Source organism: Leucoraja erinacea, chromosome 19, assembly GCF_028641065.1.
Source record: "Leucoraja erinacea ecotype New England chromosome 19, Leri_hhj_1, whole genome shotgun sequence".
In the NCBI taxonomy this organism is placed as follows: domain Eukaryota; kingdom Metazoa; phylum Chordata; class Chondrichthyes; order Rajiformes; family Rajidae; genus Leucoraja; species Leucoraja erinaceus.
In genome coordinates, this window is record NC_073395.1 from 8,256,730 (window position 1) to 8,276,772 (window position 20,043).

Consider the following 20,043-nt stretch of genomic DNA (forward strand, 5'->3'; position numbering starts at 1 on the left):
GTGATCCAGCCCGCCTGCGTGTAAGTTATTGTTTATTCACTGTCCGGAATATAACAATAATCTACTTAGATTGTACCAAGGTTGATTAAGAAAGTCGTGGAGTGATACAGTGTGGAAACAGGCCCTTTGGCCCAACCTGCCCACAGGGGCCAACATGTCTCAACTACACTAGTCCCACCTGCCTGCATTTGGTTCACGTCCCTCCCAACCTGCCCTATCCATGTACCTGTCTAAACGTTGGGCTAGTCCCAGCCTCAACAACCTCCTCTGGCAACTTGGTCCATTGACCCACTGTGTAAAAAAAAAAGTACCTCTCAGATTCCTATTAAATCTTTTCCCCTTCACCTTAAACCTATGTTTCTCAGTAGGTATCCAACTAAAGGCTGTAAATCATTCCATTTGATTTTCTGCAGGCCAGTTTGTGATTCCAATTTAACTTGGGTCAATTCTATTGCTGAAATTGGCCCTCTTCCAGATCAATAATTTGACTTCAGTTGTGTTCTTTGTCCATCTCTATAACTAACCTAAACCTAATCATACAATTCATAAGATGCTCTCCCAGTCCCATGTTCGTCATGATTCATTGCCTCGTATTTGACTTTTAATAAAACACTGCCCCATTCAGTATTCGGGTAGCTCCTCCCCTCTAATTTATTTTATACATCCACCTCTCAGTAATGTCTTTGCAGATCAGCATCTGAAGCTCCTTCTCACAGTCAAGCAGAGAAGATTTACGAGGATATTGCCAGGAATCGAGGGTCTGAGCTATAGGGAGAGGTTGAGCAGGCCGGGACTCTATTCCCAGGAGGGCAGAAGGATGAGGGGTGGTCTTATAGAGGTGTACAAAATCATGGGAGGAATAGATCGGGTAGATGCACTGTCTCTTGCCCAGAGTAGGGGAATCAAAGATCAGAGGGCATAGGGAAAATATTTAATAGGAATCTGAGGGGTAACTTTTTCACGCAACGGGATGTGGGTATATGTGGGTATACGAGCTGCCTGAGGAGGTAGTTGAGGCAGGTACTATAGCAATGTTTAAGAAACCGTTAGACAGGTACATGAATAGGGCAGGTTTGGAGAGATATGGGCGAAAAGCAGGCAGGTGGGACTAGTGTAGATGGGACATGTTGGCCTTGGGTTGAAAGACATGTTTCCACACTACATCACTTCATGACTCTTTTAATCAGCAAAGTAAGTGGAGCATCAAGCAGTGCCACTGCCTCATAACTTCAATAACTTCATAACAGATCATGAATTCTTAACTTGGGCGGCGCAGCAGTAGAGTTGTGACCTTATAACACCACTGGTTTGATCCTGACTACGGGCGCTGTCTGTACGGAGTTTGTACATTCTCCCCGTGACCCGCGTGGGTTTTCTCCGAGATCTTCAGTTTCCTCCCACAATCCAAAGACGTACAGGTTTGTAGGTTAATTGGCTTGGGTTGGTATACTTGGTATAAGTGTACAATGTACCAAGTGTGTTGATGTGTGGGGATTGCTGGTTGGTGCATACTCGGTGGGCTGAAGAGCCTGTTTCCACTCTGTATCTCTAATCTAAACTAAACTAAACTGCCAAACACTTTGCAGAAACAGCGTGTCATCAAAGGTCTAATGAGAACGATGAACTTGCAGTAAAACTTGAAGTAAATAAATTAGCAAAGAATAAGATCATGAACTAATGACGTTATATGAGAACATATCCCGTGGTCAAACAAACCATATTCTATGATTTGGCAAAAATGGCTTTGATTTTACAGAATTCTCTTGATTGTAAAACACTTCTGTGATTCGTTAAACAGGTGCATTTACAGCAGAGTAAATTTATTGCTTTACTGTTGGAACCACAAAAGATTTGTTTCATAAGGTCTTGGAGCTGAGTTAGGCCCATCGAGTCCATCGAGTCCACTCCGCCATTCAATCAGATTCAGATTCAGAATCCGATCTATCGATCTCTCCCTCCTGACCCCATTCCCCTGCCTTCTCCCCATAACCCCTGATACCTGTACCAATCGAGAATCTATCTGTCTCTGCCTTAAAAAATATCCATTGACTTGGCCTCCACAACCGTCTGAGGGAATGAATTCTACAGATTCACGACCCTCTGGCTAAAGAAATTCCTCCACATCTCCTTCCTAAAGGAACGTCCTTTAATTCTGAGGCTGTGCCCTCTGATCCTAGACTCTCCCACTAGTGGAAACATCCTCTCCACAGCCACTCTACCAAGATTTTTAAGTATCAGTTTCTGTGGAAATAGTATTTAGGTGATTTCTGTTTTATACATACAATAATATTTCCTTTAGTTGTGCTGTAACGTGTTTCTCTCCTCCCTGCAGATATGATACATGGATTCTACAGACAAGATAATAATTTATTTGACGATGTGGATTGGTCGTACGCTGGTAAGCTCTTAATTTTGTGTATTTAGTTGACCCATGTCACCTAATCTTGAGACTCATTTGATCATGAGTTTTGAATGACCAAAGACCAATATGATTTAATCAAAATCTAGTGTTGAAATCTTTAATTCACAAATATTAATTAAACTAATATTAACATTAATTAAATTAATATTAATAAAACTAATATTTTGCTTTTATTCCACAACGATGCACCATGTAAACCTTTTCCTATGAGAACTATTATTTTCTTTAACTATATGTATATTTTAAAACATTTTAAGGAAATAATTTTCAAACATGTAATTTTCAAAAATACTTCTTTTCCCGTGGCTTTGGCAATGATATTTGGAGATGCATTCCTGTTGTATGTGTACTGTCTTAAGCTGGAAAGGAAGCCAAGAGGATGTATGAGGATGTTCTCAGGATTTGAGGGCCTGGGCTCTTGGGAGAGCATGGGCAGGATGGGACTTTATTCCTTGGAGGGCAGAAGGATGATCCTATAGAGGTGAATAAAACCATGCGGGGAATAGATGGGACGAGTGCACAGATTATTTTACCCAGTGCAGGTGAATCAAGAACTAGAGGACATACAGTAGGTTTAATGTGAGGGAGGAGAGATTTAAGAGGAACCTGAGAGACAACCTTTTCACACGGAGGGGGTGGGTATACGGAACGAGCTGCCAGAGGAGATAGCCGAGGTGGGTACTATAACAGCATTTAAAAGACACTTGGACAGATCCATGGATAGGAACAGTTTAGAAGGATATGGGCCAAATGCAGGAAGTGGGACTAGCTTATTTGAGGCACTTTGGGTGGCATGGATGAGTTGGGCCGAACGGCCTGTTTCAACACTCTATGACTCTGGAGCGCGATCGTTAGTCCTTAAGTACAGGCTGGTGGCACATATTCATCCTATTTATCAAACTGTTGGCGTAGAAATATCTGGCTATATTGGTTTTGACCTTGTAACACCAGCATAGTAATTGATTTTGTCCACCTCCAGAAGGTCTTCATTACTGCTCCTCATCCATTCCATGTTAACAATTGCAGACTTCTATTTCCAGCTCTCACTTGGCCAGCCCAAGCCTTTCATCAGCTTGGGCCATCCAAAACTCCGCTGTTTGTAGCGCCCTCTTCTCCGCTTCTCCCGTTGTCCCTGTGCCCACCATGAATATTTACTGCATTTGTCAAGTGGCTGAAATGCGTGCGGTGGAACGGCCCGATTAACTTTCTCCATTCCAAAATCAATAGTCTTCTAGACTTTAAACTTTAGAGACACAGTGTGGAAACAGGCCCTTCGGCCCACTGAGTCTGTGCTAGCCATTGATCTACTCATACACTAGCACTCACACCTGTCTAGAACCATCAAGCCAACAATCGGCCTACCGGGGAATCTCCTTGCCCGAGGTCATCTGTTGCCGGCCCGGATTTGTCCGTTTTTTCTTCTCGCTTCCCCCACTACAATCAGTCTGAAGAAGGGTCTCGACCCGAAACGTCATCTATCCATTCCCTCCAGAGATGCTGCCTGACCTGCTGAGTTACTCCAACACTTTGTGTCTACTGCAGGTGTTTATTCAGGCAGTGTCTTGGGCCTTAACGTCATTAGCTGTTTGATCAATGCCCTGCACGTCTTTGTTAAATCCAAAGTGGGTTATTTGGTGATTACTGAACTGTATACAAAAATGAATTTCACTGTGCCTCAGTATATGTGACAAATAAAGTACCATACCATACTACACAACATTTAGTGGAGGAGAGAGCTACAGATGCTGGTTTAAATCGAGGAGGGACACAAAATGCTGGAGTAACTCAGCGGGACAGGCAGCATCTCTGGAGAGAATGAATGGGTGATGTTTTGGGTTGAGTATGAAAAAACACCCTACAATCAGTCTGAAGAAAGATCTCGACCTGAAACATCAACGAATGTGTCGCTACATGGATAGGGCAGGTTTAGAGGGATATGGGCCAAACGCAGGCAGGTGGGACTGGTGTAGATGGGGACATGTTGGGCAAGTTGGGCCGAAGGGCCTGTTTCCGCTCTGTAAGATTCTATGAATCTATCCATGTTCTCCATTCCCTCACTCTCTATCTCTCCCCCACCCATCGCACCAGCATCTTGTTTTCTCCCAACACGCAGCTAACAATGGCCTGTTTCCTTTATCACCGTTACCTTTTTGCAGATCTTTCATTCATTATTCTTTATCTCTCTACATCATCGTCTATATCTCTCGTTTCCCTTAAACCTTGACCATCTGAAGAGGGGTCTCGACCCGAAACGTCACCCATTCCTTCTCTCCAGAGATGCTGCCTGTGTCTGGTTTCGGCCCGAAACGTTGCCTATTTCTTTCGCTCCGTAGATGCTGCTGCCCCCTCTGAATTTCTCCAGCATTTTTCTGTACCTTCGATTTTCCAGCATCTGCAGTGTCTTCTTAAACAACACGCTGCCTGTCCTGCTGAGTTACTCCAACACTTTGTGTTATTTACACTCAAAGATCTTTCTATTTTCTTTTTCAAGAAGATTTTATATTAAAAATATATAGTTCTTTGTAAATTATCACAATGAACTATTGAATCAAAATTAGCCCAATTGCAATGCATAATAACTGAATTATGATGTCTTTTCTTCTTGGAATGTAATTTCCATGTTCAATTCAGACGTATTTTTCATAATGAGCCCACTTATATTCCCCTTGTTATCCAGTGATACTTCTGCAAGAACTGTGATGAACCTGTGTTGAATTTTATCTGTTGTCATGGAGAAATATCAGTTGCTGTAATCTCATTTGGTGTACTCAAAACGATAAACGGTGATTCATCTGACGTGGAGTATGAATTTAAAATTGCAAAGAAAGGTTCAATAATGTCAAATTGTTTAAGAATTGATGCAACACACACACGCGCGCACACACACACATGTACATAGGCATGCATGCACACAGGCACACATGCACGTAGACATGCAAACTGACACCGATATGCACTTAGACACGCATGCACATAGACATGCATGATACAGGCATGCACATAGGCCTGCATGCACACATGCATATAGACCTACATACTGACACAGACATGCACCATAGGCACATGCACCCAGGCATACATACTGACACAGGCACACAGATACAGGCGCACACACGTGTGTATGCAGACATGCATGCACACAGACGCAGAAACGTGCAGATATGTGTATAGGCATGCATGAGTATCATCACAGACCTAAAATTACTTAAAATTGGAGAATTCAATGTTGATACCGTTGGGCTGTGAGCAACCCAAGCAGAATATGAGGTGCTGTTCATCCAGTTTGCGTGTGGCCCCACTCTGACAGCAGAGGAGGCTCAGGACAGAAAAGTCCGAAGGGGAAGATGAGTTCTGAAGAAAGGTTAGTAACTGGGAGATCCAGTAGCCTTGACCAACCGAGCTCAAGTGTTTTCAATGAAGATTCTCCTTACCTTGGGCAGGAAAAGTTAATGCTACAAAAAATGTTCAATAGCAAATGAGATGTAAAATTGTTAATTTTTTTCCAATTTATTTCATTTAAGCATTTTTTTTTAAAAAGGACAATAAAGCCAGGGAAAATGTGAAGGACTTTCAGTTTAGTTTAGAGATAGAGCGTGGAAACAGGCCCTTTGGCCCATCGAGTCTGCACCGACCAGCGATACCCACACGTTAACTAACACTAGGGCCAATTTTACAATTTTACCTAGCCAATTAACCTAAAACCCTGTACGTCTTTGGAGTATCGATGGAAACCAGAACACCTGGAGTAAACCCACATGGTCACAGGGAGAACGTACCATCTCCGTACAGACAGCACCCGTGGTCGGGATCAAACCCGGGTCTCTGCCGCTGTCGGGCGGCAACTGAACCGCTGCGCCACTGTGCCGCTCTTCACTTTGTATTGTGATCAATCATGATCAATAATTGGTATGTTTGGGTTTTTGAAGTGCAGTCAGTTGAATTATTAGCTGCCGAGGGAAAGGAGAAATGCGATGTTGATGGAAGAAAGCAAACCATCCGGAGACAATTAACGTGATCTATTAGGGTCTGGTTGTGAAGATGGGCATCAAAATTCAGTTTATCGATCTGAAATGTAATTTCATAACAGCGCATCCAGAAAAAGTATTGCTTCATTTATTATTCCCGTACATTATGGCAATTGAGAAGGCTACTAAATCAATAACCTAGCCACAATGAAATGTAACAGCTTAGCATCTTGTATAGAATTAACGGGAGCAATGTTGATCCTTCATTGCACAGTTCATGGCACCTACATTATTACCCATCATGTTTTAAATGATGCTGAGAATTACCCATTAAGAAATATATTTTGCCCTGATCTATAAATCTGAAAAACGAGAGAAAGAAGTGTTAGACTTTTGTTTACTTTCTTGGGCTAGAAGAGTTTTTTTTTCGGCCATCAGAGAAACTGGGGTATTCTCATTCAGCGGCAACCAGAACTCTTTTCTTATTATTACTGACCCGGTATATAGTTATGTCTCAAACTGGCATTTAGTTTACAAAAAGCTGGAGTAACTCAACAATATCTCTGGAGAAAAGGACTTTTGGGTCTTTGGACTGAGAGTCAGGGGAAAGGGAAACGAGAGATATAGACGGTGATATAGAGAGAGCCACGGAACAAATGAATGAAAGATGTGCACAAAAGTTAAAAAGTAATAATGATCGAGGAAAGTTGGAGCCCACAATGGTCCATTGACCCTCGGGAGGGACGGAGAGAGAGGGGATGCAAGGGTACTAGTCACCGTACGAGTTTCGCTGTCATCCTGTTGAGGTTCATTGTCCACATAACTTGTTATCACCTAGCCCACAGCCAACAATGGACCATTGTGGACTCTACCTTTTCTTAATCATCATTTTTTTCCTTTTGTTACTTTTGTGCATGTCTTTCATTCATTTGTTCTATATCTCTCTATATCACCATCTCTATCTCTCATTTCCCTTCCCCCTGACTCTCAGTCTGAAGAAGGGTCTCATCCAAAACGTCACCCATTCCTTCCCTCTCCAGATGCTGCCTGACCCACTGAGTTGTGCCTATCTTTGTTTTTATTGTGTCTATCTTTGGTTCAAACCGGCATCTGCAGTTCCTTCCTACACAGTATTTAGTTTAGTTTGGTTTAGTGAAGGATACAGTATAGGAGCAGGCCCTTCGGCCCACCGCGTCCACCCTAGACCTATGTTCTCCCCTTTCCCATCCATTCCTGGGGGCAACTTAGAGGCCAGTTAATCTACAAATCCTCACGCCATTTGGGATGTGGGAGGAAACCGGAGCACCCAGAGAAAACCCACGCGGTCACAGGAAGAACGTGCAAACTCCTCACTGACAGCAGCTGGGGTCAGAATCGAACCCAAGTCTCTGACGCTGTGAGGCAGCAGCTCTGCCAGTGGCATAAAAGAAAGAATTATGTAAAGATAAAATAACGTGCACAGCAACGGAGAGCTCTACCAGCGGTGCCACTGTGCTGTTCTTTATCTCGTAACTAGATCATTATCTTAATGTCGGTTTTGGATGTACACAAACTGAATTTCACCTGAGAACAACAGAGAACACTGATAACACTCAGCGGATCAGGTAGCGCCCCCCAGTTAGAGATACAGAGACAACGTTTTGACTTAAAGACTCTTCCTCAGAACTAGAAGCGTGAGGAGATATGTAAGGAGACATGAAGTACAGTAATGCATGCAAAAATAATTTCACTGCGCAGTCGCTTATGTGATGAATGGAACACCATTGAACTATTGAGAATGGTGGCTTTTTAAGATGCGGGCAAAGCACGATATTCTGCTCCTTCTGCAATCCTCTCTGTAACTCAAAACTTGCTGATCCTCTCACTTGTCCCTGGGTGGCACGGCGGCGCAGCGGTAGAGTTGACGCCTTACAGCGCTTGCAGCGCCAGAAACCCAGGTTCGATCCTGGCTACGGGTGCTGTCTGTGCGGAGTTTGTATGTTCTCCCTCTAACCTGCGTGGGTTTTCACCGAGATCTTCGCTCACCCCCCCACACTCCAAAGACGTACAGGTTTGTAGGTTAATTGGCTTGGTTATTAAAAAAAAAAGGAATTGTCCTCAATATGTGTAGGATGGTGTTAATGTGCGGGGATCGCTGGTCGGCGCGGACTCGGTGGGCCGAAGGGCCTGTTTCTGCGTTGTATCTGTAAACTTAATTCAAATTTTCCAGCTCCTTCTGCAGAAACATCAACTCCACTACTGTCCGCACTGATGCTGTGACTCTCTCTGCGTTTTATTTTGGGTTTCCAGCTCCCTCTGGCTGTGTTTCACAATGCCCTGGTACATCGACTCACAAATATGCTTGTGTGCGCAACCCTCACCCCAGCTGTTGGCTTTTGTGACCACCTCCATAGTCATTATTCTATTTACCTCCAATAATACCCCAGGAAACTGTTTATTAAATCACCGAGAAAGTCTGCAGGGTATACGGTGTGAATGGGGCGCTAAGTGTCTACTGCAGTCCAACTGGACTATGTCGTGATAATTAGACATTCGCAAGCTAACACACCCCAGATATTATCCGAAGCTGTGTGTCACAACCTGTCTGAAGACTTGCAAGTTGAGGCGGCAACCTCTCATTAACTAAATTAAAAACACGGGCTGTAAAACACCAAATGCTGGAAAAACTCAGCAGGTCGGGCAGCATCTCTGGAGCACGTGGATAGGCAACGTTTTGGATCGAGGCCCTTTTTCAGACCTGGCCTTGATGAAGGGACCCGAACTGAAATGTCGCTTATCTGAAGAAGGATCCAGACCAGAAAACGTCGCCTGTCCATGTTCTCCAAAGATGCTGCCCGACTCGAGTTACTCAGCACTTTGTGTGTTTAGTTTAGTTCAGTGGAGATGTATAAAGCGGAAACAGGCCCTTCAACCCGCCGGGTACATGCCGACCAGCGATCCCCACACATCAACACTATCCTACACACACGAGGGACAAGTTACAACTTTACCAAGCCAATTAGCCTATAAACCTGTACCTCTTTGGAGTGTGGGAGGGAACCGGAGCACCTGGAGAAAACCTGTATGGTCACAGGGAGAATATACAAACTCCATACAGACAGCACCCGTAGTCAGGATTGAATCTGGGTCTCTGGCGCTGTAAGGCAGCAGCTCTACCGCTGCGCCACCGTGCCGCCTCTTGAATTATCCAAAAACATGATGTTTTCAACAACAGAGTGAAAGTCTAGATTTTTTTTTCTCCCAGAGCACTATTGCTCACCACCAATTATAAATGTTTTGCAATTCATATTCAACAATGTTTCCACTGACGTATTCTTCATAATTGATGTCAGTTATAACTTGTAATTACTGAGACAGGTCTTGCTTTGATTTGAAACTCTCGATGGCTCAACCTCATCCAGCGAGTGAGAAGCAAAACAATTGCAGACATTGGACGACTAACACCCAAACAGGAAATGTTGTAAATACTTAACAGGTTAGTCAGCATCCGTGGGACAGGAAACGGAGTTAATGTCTCGGGTACATGACCTTTGGTTGGAACATTCTGATGAACAGTCACGGACCTGAAATATTAAATCCGTTTCCTTTGCACAGATGCTGCCTGACCTGCTGAGTGTTTCCAACGTTTTCCTTTTTTACACCCGGTGCACGACTGGGCCACAAAGATAAGATCATGGGATGATCAGCCATGATCACATTGAATGGCGCTGCTGGCTTGAAGGGCCGAATGGCCTACTCCTGCACCTATTGTCTATTGTCTACATTGCAGGTTTCAGCTACTGTGCTTCTCCAGTGAATTTAATACAATATCCAAGTCATTTCCCTGGTGTGTTAGTGAGCAATGGCCCCGTCCCACGGTACGAGTTCATTCAAGAGCTCTCCCGAGTTTAAAAAATAAAATCAAACTCGTGGTAAGCACGGAGAATGAACGTAGCGGGTACGTCGGAGCTCGGGGACGCCTCTTAGCGGCTCATAACACTAACGGCAGGTACTCTGGTAACGCGGTAAGCTCGGGAAGACTCGTGAAGATTTTTCAACATGTTGAAAAATGTCCACGAGAGCCCCGAGCACCGACGAGCGGCCATTACCGTAAATCTCCACATTCGAATCAGGGCAAACTCGGGAGAACAGGGCTTTAAGGGAAACATGCCAAAACTGGCATCTTTGAACTGGCATGTCAAAGCGGGCAGCATGGTGGCTCAGTGGTAGAGTTGCTGCCTTACAGTGCCAGAGTCCCGGGTTCGATCCTGACTACGGGTGCTGTCTGTGTGGAATTTGTACGTTCTCCCTGTGACCACGTGAATTTTATCCGGGATTGCCGGTTTTCTCCCACACTCCAAAGAAGTACAGGTTTGTAGGTTAATTGGCCTCCGTAAAGATTGTAAATTATCTTTAGCGTGTAGGATAGAGGTAGTGTATGGGATCACTGGTCGGTGCAGACTCGAAGACCTTATTTTCGAGCTGCATTCATTTATCTTGGGACTGACGTTAAATGGGTGATCCTTTGCATTATAGAGTCATACAGCCTGGAAACAGGCCCTTCGGCCCAACTTGCCCACACTGGCCAACATGCCCCAGCTACACTAGTCCCAACTGCCTGCGTTTGGTCCATATCCATCTAAACCGGTCCTATCCATGTACCTGTCTAACTGTTAAATGTTGGGTTAGTCCCAGCCTCAATTTCCTCCTCTGGCAGCTTGTTCCATACACCCACCACTCTTTGTATGAAAAAGTTACCCCTCAGATTCCTATTAAATCTTTCGCCTTTCACCTTAAACCTATGTCCACTGGTTCTCGATTTCCCCTACTCTGGGCAAGAGACTCTGTGCGTCTACCCGATCTATTCCTCTCATGATTTTATACACCTCTATAAGATCACCCCTCATCCTCCTGCGCGCCAAGGATTAGAGACCCAGCCTGCTCAACCCCTTTCTCTCTAGCTCAATCCCTCGAGTCCTGGCAAAGTCTCTGCACCCTTCCCGACTCAACAACATCTCTCCTATAACATGGTGCCCAGAACTGAACACGATACTCTAAATGTGGCTTCACCCCATTTATATAATCGCAACATGACCTCCCAACGTCTGTATTCAATGCCCTGACTGATGAAGGCCAATGTGCCAACAGCCTCTTTGACCACCCTATCTACCTGCGACTTCACCTTCAAGGAACTATGTAACTGCGTCAGTGTCGAACAATCCTGAAGTAAATGTCACCATGTGAGCCTAGGCCTAATATCATCGCACACTATGATTTTATTACCAGCCTGTCAATATGATATATTCCTACGCGATGATTTTATTAACTGCCTGTCGATGTACCCTGTGGAAAAACTCACACATTATGGCATTTTATGGAAGGAATTCTTCTTCATCGTCGTTGAAAACATTAGCGGCGCAGTTTCCGACGGGCACGGTGAGGGACACCCCACACATCTCTGTCCGCCATGCAGCTGGCAAGCTCCTCTTTTGTCTCTACACGTGCGCCTTCCATCAACGTCTTCAGCATCGTCTTGGTCGGCCATCCCGGGTCACGTCTGCCAGGGGTGGGTTCCCACAGCACAACCTTGTTTACGGGCATTCCTGGGTGGAGCTGGCAGTGAGCAAGCCTCATCCATCTCCACCTGATCTTCTAGGTCAGAGATGGAATCTCCCTATAGAGGAGGGCGTTGGTGATGTGGTCCCTCCAACTGACATTTTGAACTCTTCTGAGCATTCGGGTGTGGGTACCATCGAGAGACTTGGACAGCGCTTGAGTGAGAGTCCATGCCTCACACTCGTACAAGAATATGGTCTCCACAGTTGCATGGAAGAATCTCAGTTTGAGACCCTTGAGACACCCAAGACTTCCAGATTTCCCCCATGTTATTGAGGGCTTTCCACGCGAGCACTTTCCGGACCCTGATATCATTCTCTGCATCCTCGCTCCCAGATGCTTGAAGTCCTCCTTCAAGGAACTGGTGAGCAATATAATTCTGCCTGTGGAATAACCTTCCTGATGAAGTAAACTGTGCAAAAACAAAAATAAATGAACAAATACACACAAAGAATTAGATTCCAAACTGTGGCGACCCATTTCACACAGTAATAAAGATGTACTGCTTCCAGCTGCAAACGGCAACAATCTGTACAGGAAATGGAACCCTATTGGAATTATATTTGAATCCCATTCGCAAATTAATATTAATTATACTTAATAGAGGGTATAAACTGAACACATTCTGAAAATCATTTCTCACTTGTGCCACCCACCATAATTAGTTATAAAATGCAATTAGACAAAAGTCCATTTATGGAGGATGAATCATTTCCCGTAGATCCCTTGTCGGCACTTTCTGCACCCACACACTTGTTCAAATTTGTGCGATGTGTACGCCCGCCCTCCCAAGTGTAATAGACTATAAATGCAAGTACCTGCGTGTAGACTCAGAACTGAACACTGAGCGCCACAGTTTAAGAATAAGGGGTAAGCCATTTAGAACGGAGCCGAGGAAACACTGTTTCTCACAGAGAGTGGTGAGTCTGTGGAATTCTCTGCCACAGAGGGCGGTGGAGGCAGGTTCTCTGGATGCTTCCAAGAGAGAGCTAGATAGGGCTCTTAAAAATAGCGGAGTCAGGGGATATGGGGAGAAGGCAGGAACGGGGTACTGATTGGGGATGATCAGCCATGATCAAATTGAATGGCGGTGTTGGCTCGAAGGGCCGAATGGCCTCCTCCTGCACCTATTGTCTATTGTCTATTTTTCCGTCAAGTCAGGCTCCTTTGCTATTTTTTGATGGTCTAGAAGTTGGGCCCTGCCTGAAGCAGTGCTCTGACATGATGCGCTTACAGCGTGAGATCGGCATCTTTGGCCTGCCATCTCATTGGGCTTGAATTGAATGAAACCGGCTAAGTTTCCTTGAGAAAAACGGAGATGAGGAGCCAGAGGCAGATGGGAGATATAAAGGTGGCTGACGGTGGCCGGGGATTTGATTCAAAGCCTGTCTCTCCCTCTTGGCCCTACATTAAAGGAACCAAAGACCTCGAAGCTGCTCCTCGACAGTAGGTCCTGGCTTTGTATTTGATGGAAGACCTCATACCCACAGCACTTGTATTTACTACAGACCTTGTGTCACTGTAAGGCAAATACCTTGGGCACCTGGGGAAGAGTCCTCTGCCATTTGAACTTGGGCCCTGGCCTGTTGCATCCTTTCCAAGTATAAAAGGGATGCTGTACATTCCAACTTCAGTCTAAAATAACATTCTCGGACAATGTCTTCTGCACCACACTGATAGTTTTTAAATCGTGAATACTTCTTTACAAGTGTCCAGTGCCTAAAGTCTCTGCAGCCATTTCATTTCATTTGTTATCAGTGATCTTAATCCATAAGCAACTGCTGTAAAATTAATCTCATTTGATAATACAGAGGAGGTAATAACTTCACTTTTTTTGTATTCAAGACCATATAGATGCATGAATCAGGAGCAGGAATTGGTCACTTAGCAAACACCCTGCAAACTTACTCATATCCAAGGTCAAGGCTGCTCTGCCTCTTAGATTGTTGGAAATTTGGGGTGAAGAAATGGCAGATGGAGTTAAATCCAGACAAGTGTTGGGTGATGCATTTTGAGAGGTAAAGATCAAGGCTGTTCCGTTTCTAAGATGGTTGGGTCACATTTCGGATGAAGGGTCCCGACCCGAAACATCACCCATTCATCTAGAGACACTGTCTGACCCGCTGAGTGACTCCAGCACTTTGTGTCCATCTTCGGTGTAAACCAGCATCTGCAGTTCCTTCCTACACGGATGGATTAGTTAGATTAGTGTCATGGTCAGCTTGAGGGCCAGTTCCTGTGCTGTCCTCTTCTATGTTCTATGCTCACTTATAAGATCATAAGTCATAAGATCGTAAGTGATAGGCCATTCGGACCATCAAGTCTACTCCACCATTCAATCATGGCTGATCTATCTCTCCCTCCTAACCCCATTCTTCTACTTTCTCCCTCCTCCTTCTTGTAACCCCTGACACCCGTACTAATCAAGAATCTATCTATCCCTGCCTTAAATATATCCACTGACTTTGCTTCCACTGTCCTCTGTGGCAAAGAATTCCACAGATTCACCAGCCTCGGACAAAATAAATTCTTCCTCATCTCCTTCCAAAAAGAACGTTCTTTAATTCTGAGGTTATGACCTCTAGTCCTAGACTCTCCCACTAGTGGAAACACCCTCTCCACATCCACATCCAAATAAATTAGTAAAACAGCATTGTTGCTCGTAAATTACCAACGAGTACCAACGAGGGGGAAAAAATGGGAGAATATTTTGCTGATGGTTCATTTTTTTTACTGTTTATGCTGCAACTTGTAAAAAGCAGTGAAGAAGCTTTTGTGCTGTGGGGAATATCAAATTAATACCCAGTTGGACGTGAAGCCGTGAATTTTTTCTAGATTTTATAATACCATGCATATTTTAATATATTTTGGGAGTGTTAACTACCAGATGGAGGGTAGTTGCAGGCGTGATATAATAAGCACACCAATCTAATTATTTTTCCCAAGAGGAAGATCTGCAGCCGGCATTTTAAGTGAGGTGCTATTGACAGTGAATTGATTATGAACAGACTTTTGTACTGCATTCGGTAAATGTCAAAAACTGTTCTGCCATGGTCAAAATACATAATTTTCTTCAAAATTTCTTCAAAAACTTGCTATCAAATGCAAACTCTTCTTTCATAAGGAACAGAACAAAATTACGCTGAAAAATTTTAAATATTCGAAGTGCATGTTTTTTTTTTACAGGTAGGAGTGGTGTCAGGGGTTACAGGGAGAAGGCAGGAGAATGGTGCTGGGAAGGAACGATAGATAATAATAATAATAATAATAATAATTTTATTTATAGAGCACTTTAAAAACAAACATAGCTGCAACAAAGTGCTGTACATCACTAATCATTGACAAAAAAAGTTAATACACACCAAAAATAACAATCAAAAGAAATAGTAGGAAAAGACATGTAAAATAAAGAAACATCAAAAACACCACAAACAGAAGCAAAGCCTCAGGCATGGTCAAAAGCCAGGGAATACAAATGCGTTTTAACACTGGATTTGAAGATGGACAGTGAGGGGGCCTGTCTGATGTGCAGCGGCAGGGTGTTCCAGAGTGCCGGAGCAGCAACAGAGAAGGCTCTATCCCCTCTGAGCCTCCGACTAGACCTCGGTACCTCCAGGAGCAGCTGACCAGCTGACCTGAGGGACCGGGCAGGAGTGTATGGGTGGAGCAGCTCAGAGAGGTAAGGCGGGGCGAGCCCATTCAGAGATTTAAAAACAAATAACAGTAACTTAAAATGAACCCGAAAGTGCACCGGGAGCCAGTGTAGGGAGGCCAGAATTGGCGATATGTGCTCCCTCTTTCGAGTCCCTGTTAAAAGGCGAGCAGCAGCATTCTGAACCAACTGGAGACGAGCCAGTGAAGAACGAGCAACTCCAAAATAGAGCGCGTTACAGTAATCCAGCCTAGATGTAATAAAGGCATGGATTACTGTCTCAAAATGCTGCCGCTCGAGAATGGGCTTCACCTTCGCCAGCTTCCTTAGGTGAAAGAAGCTGGACTTAACCACCGCGCATATTTGGCGATCTAATTTAAAGTCACTGTCCATCCTAAAACCCAGGTTCACAACTGTGATCAGCCATGATTGAATGGTGGAGAAGACTCAATGGGCCGAGTGGCTAAATTTTGCTTCTGCAAAGGGCCTGTCCCACTTGGTGATTTTTTTCGGCGACTGCCGGCATCATTGACTGACGTGTCAGGCCACCGAAAAATATGCGGCGTGATGACGTATGGCGCGGTGGTTTTTCAAGCGTCGCAACATTTTTTTTGCCGCCGCTGGATTTTGAAATGTTCAAAATCTTTTGGCGACACTGATATGAAGCCAGCAGTTGCCAAAAAATTTGCCAAGTGGGACAGGCCCTTAACTTATGAACGTATGCTGCCAAGGAAGGCGGTGGAAGAAGATACAAGATACGAGACGGTGGCACAGTGGTAGAGTTGCTGCCTTCCAGCGCCAGAGACCCGGGTTCAATACTGACTACGTTTCTGTCCAGAGTTTGTACGTTATCCCCATGACCAGCATGGGTTTCCTCCGAGATCTTCGGTTTCCTTCCATGCGCCAAATAGGACTGTAATGTTTTATTATTAATGATTTATGCGTCATTCTTAATTGTTACTGTTTGTCGTACTGTTACTTGCGGGCAGAGCACCAAGGCAAATTCCTTGTATGTGTACATACTTGGCCAATAAACTTATTCATTCATTCATCATTCATTCATTCAATCAATCAATCAATCATTCATTCATTCATTATTCAATCATTCATTCATTCATACATTCATTCATTATCTGAGTAAAGCCGAGAAAGGGTACGGGCATAGCACTACATAGCACAAGATTCCCTCCTGCATATATACATCCTGGTCACCCTATATAGATAGATGTCTGTTTTTCAGCAGTGTATTCTGAGTGAAAGTTATTTAGCTGTCCAGTGTCTTGTCTGCTAGTTAAGTTCCGCCTTTAGTTTTTTAGTTGTAATTCCATAGGATATTTAGTTTTAAGTCATGATATTTTCAGTTTTAGTTAAGGTGCACAGATATTTTGATACTTTGCTCAGATGCCTTATAACTGTTATGCCTAACTAAAACGTTTGCATGCTACGGTGGTGGAGCAGTGGTGGAGTTTGGCTGCATGATGGTGCAGCGGTAGAATTGTTGCGTTGCAGTGCCAGAGGCCCCGGGTTCGATCTCGACTATGGGTGCGGTCTGTACGCAGTTCATACCTTCTCCCCGTAACCTCATGGATTTTCTCTGGGATCTCTGGTATCCTCCCACACTCCAAAGATGCGCAGATTTGTAGGTGAATTGGCTTCAGTATAAAGATTGTAAATTGCCCCTAGTGTGTGTAGGATGGTGCCAGTGTGCGGGGATCGCTAGTTGGCGCGGGCTCGGTGGCCCTGTTTCTGCGTTTTATCTCTAATTCAAACTAAACTACGGTTGAACTCGGAAAATCGTTGAGAATCCTACAGAGACCTAAATGCAATGTCTCTTGAAGTCTGTGCGAGTGAATGCTGATGGGAGCTACAACTGTGAATAGCTCGCCATTCATTTGCTGAGCTCACCAGATGCTGTGTAATTGCTGGAAAGCTTCACAGCAGCAATGATGAATCTTGATGGCATTACCAGGAGCACCCCTGTAAACAAGCTCATTAATGCATTGTCAGCTGGAAATGTGAAAAAATATATAACCAATTAAATTAAGTTTGTAAATTGGAACCAAACAAAAGGAATTACTCTGCAATAACATTTAAGTTAAGTATTTCCACTAGTGGGAGAGTCTAGGACTAGAGGTCACAGCCTTGGAATTAAAGGACATTCTTTTAGGAAGGAGATGAGGAGGCATTTCTTTAGTCAGAGGGTGATGAATCTGTGGCATTCTTTGCCACAGAAGGCTGTGGAGGCCAAGTCAGTGGATATATTTAAGGCAGAGTTAGATAGATTCTTGATTAGTGCGGGTGTCAGAGGTTATGGGTGGAAGGCAGGAGAATGGGGTTAGGGGGGAGAGATAGATCAGCCATGATTGAATGGCAGAGTAGACTTGATGGGCCGAATGGGCAAAACTCTTTCTATCACATGATATGATATTTTGTCTTTTATTTAGAAATTAAGCACAATAAAAGCAAATTATGGGAATTAAAAATCTTAATTTAAAAAATAAAAATAATTTCCATTAATTATTGGAAATGTTTATAATGTCCAGTGTGTCAGTTCATAAATTGATGCATATCTGAAAGTAATTATTATTATCTGCATGATGTTACTTTTTGACAGTTTCTTCCCAGCTGTTATCGGGCAACTGAACCATCGCACCATGCAGTCCTGAGCTACTATCTACCTCATTGGAGACCCTCGGACTATCTTTGACCGGATTTTATCTTGCGCTAATTTGTTATTCTCGCTATTCCCTTTATCATGTATCTGTACACTGTGGACGGCTCGATTGTAATCACTTTCCGCTGACTGGTTAGCTCGCAACAAAAGCTTTTTCAGTAACTTGGCGCACGTGACAATAAACTAAACTAACTAATTATATTTGCTTTGCTGCAAATGGAAAAACAAATGCAATTATACCCTGTTTGTGAATATCATGAATCAGCCTCTAGCTTAAGCCGAACTATGCCACTTAACTCATTACTCTACACTGAATAATTACTAAATTACATTTCCACATCTGCATTTGCAATACCTCTGATAACCTCTTGGTAATTGAATTTAACCTCAATCATTACTGCCTCATCATTATCGGAATTGATAATATCTAAAAACAAATTATCACCTTTTGTTATGGTTAACCATGCGATACAACAAATGCTTCTATTAGAGAGACTGATTGAGTCAAGCCCCTGTCCCACTGTACGACTAATTCACGAGTTTTCCCCTGATTCGAGCTCGGAGAATGTCCGTAGCGGGTCCGTAGGAGTTCGTGGATGTCTCGTAGCGGCTCGTAATGCTAACGGCAGGTATAAAAAGTAACAATTTTTTTCATCACGAGTATTTTTTTTACTCGTGGACATTTTGTTGCAGAGATGAAAAAACGTCACGAGTTTACCGGATGTCATGAGTACCTACCGTTAGCATTACGAGCCGCTATGAGATATCCACAAACTCCTATGGACCCGCTACGGACATTCTCCGAGTTCGAATCAGGGGAAAACTCGGGAGAACTCGTGAATTACTTTGACAAATTCATTAAGACTAGTTTATAAATGGAAACATTTTTCATCGTTGTATAGCCAGCCGAGCGTTTCAACAGGTGAACTGACATATGTTGGATATATAGCTAAAGTGTACTTGCAAAAGACAATAGACAATAGGTGCAGGAGTAGGCCATTCGGCCCTTCGAACCAGCACCGCCATTCAGTGTGATCATCAAAGATTTTAGAGCTCTGCTCTAAGATTTTTGGTGATCATGGCTGATCATCCACAATCAGTACCCTGTTCCTGCCTTCTCCCCATATCCCCTGACTCAGCTATCTTTAAGAGCCCTATCTAGCACTCTCCTGAAACTATCCAGAGAACCAGCCTCTACAGCGTTCTGAGGCAGAGAATTCCAGACTCACAACTCATTGTGTGAAAAAGTGTTTCCTCTGTGTGAAATTGTGGAGATTGTGGAGTATTTACCCTCTAAATAGGCTTGGTTTAATTAGTTTAGTTTAGTTTAGACATACAGCTTGGAAACAGGCCCTTCGGTCCATCAAGTCTGCGCCGACCAGCGATCCCCGCACACTAACACTATCCTGCACACACTAGAGCCAATTAACATTTATACCAAGCCGATTAACCTACAAACTTGTATGTCTTTGGAGTGTGGGAGGAAACCGAAGATCTCGGAGTAAACCCACGCAGGTCATGGGGAGAACGTACAAACCCCGTACGGACAGTACCCGTAATCAGGATCGAACATGGGTCCCTGGCACTGTAAGGCAGTAAATCTGCCACTGCGCCACTGTAATTCTGTTATTTCTCCATAAACTGTTTTGAAATTGACTCTACTTAAAGCATTAACCATATGGGAAAAGAAATAGCAAACTCTAAAAAAATAATAACTTAATATGAAATATTTCAC

The 20,043-nt window shown here is 43.8% G+C and overlaps 1 protein-coding gene across 1 annotated transcript in view; it reads left to right on the top strand.

Moving 5' to 3' along the window:
- ptprz1a (protein tyrosine phosphatase receptor type Z1a) overlaps positions 1-20,043 on the top strand; it is a 177,181-nt gene that overhangs the window by 42,884 nt on the left and 114,254 nt on the right. The window contains 1 exon segment of the mRNA XM_055650225.1: positions 2,333-2,398. Coding sequence (XP_055506200.1) covers positions 2,333-2,398 — 66 coding nt within the window.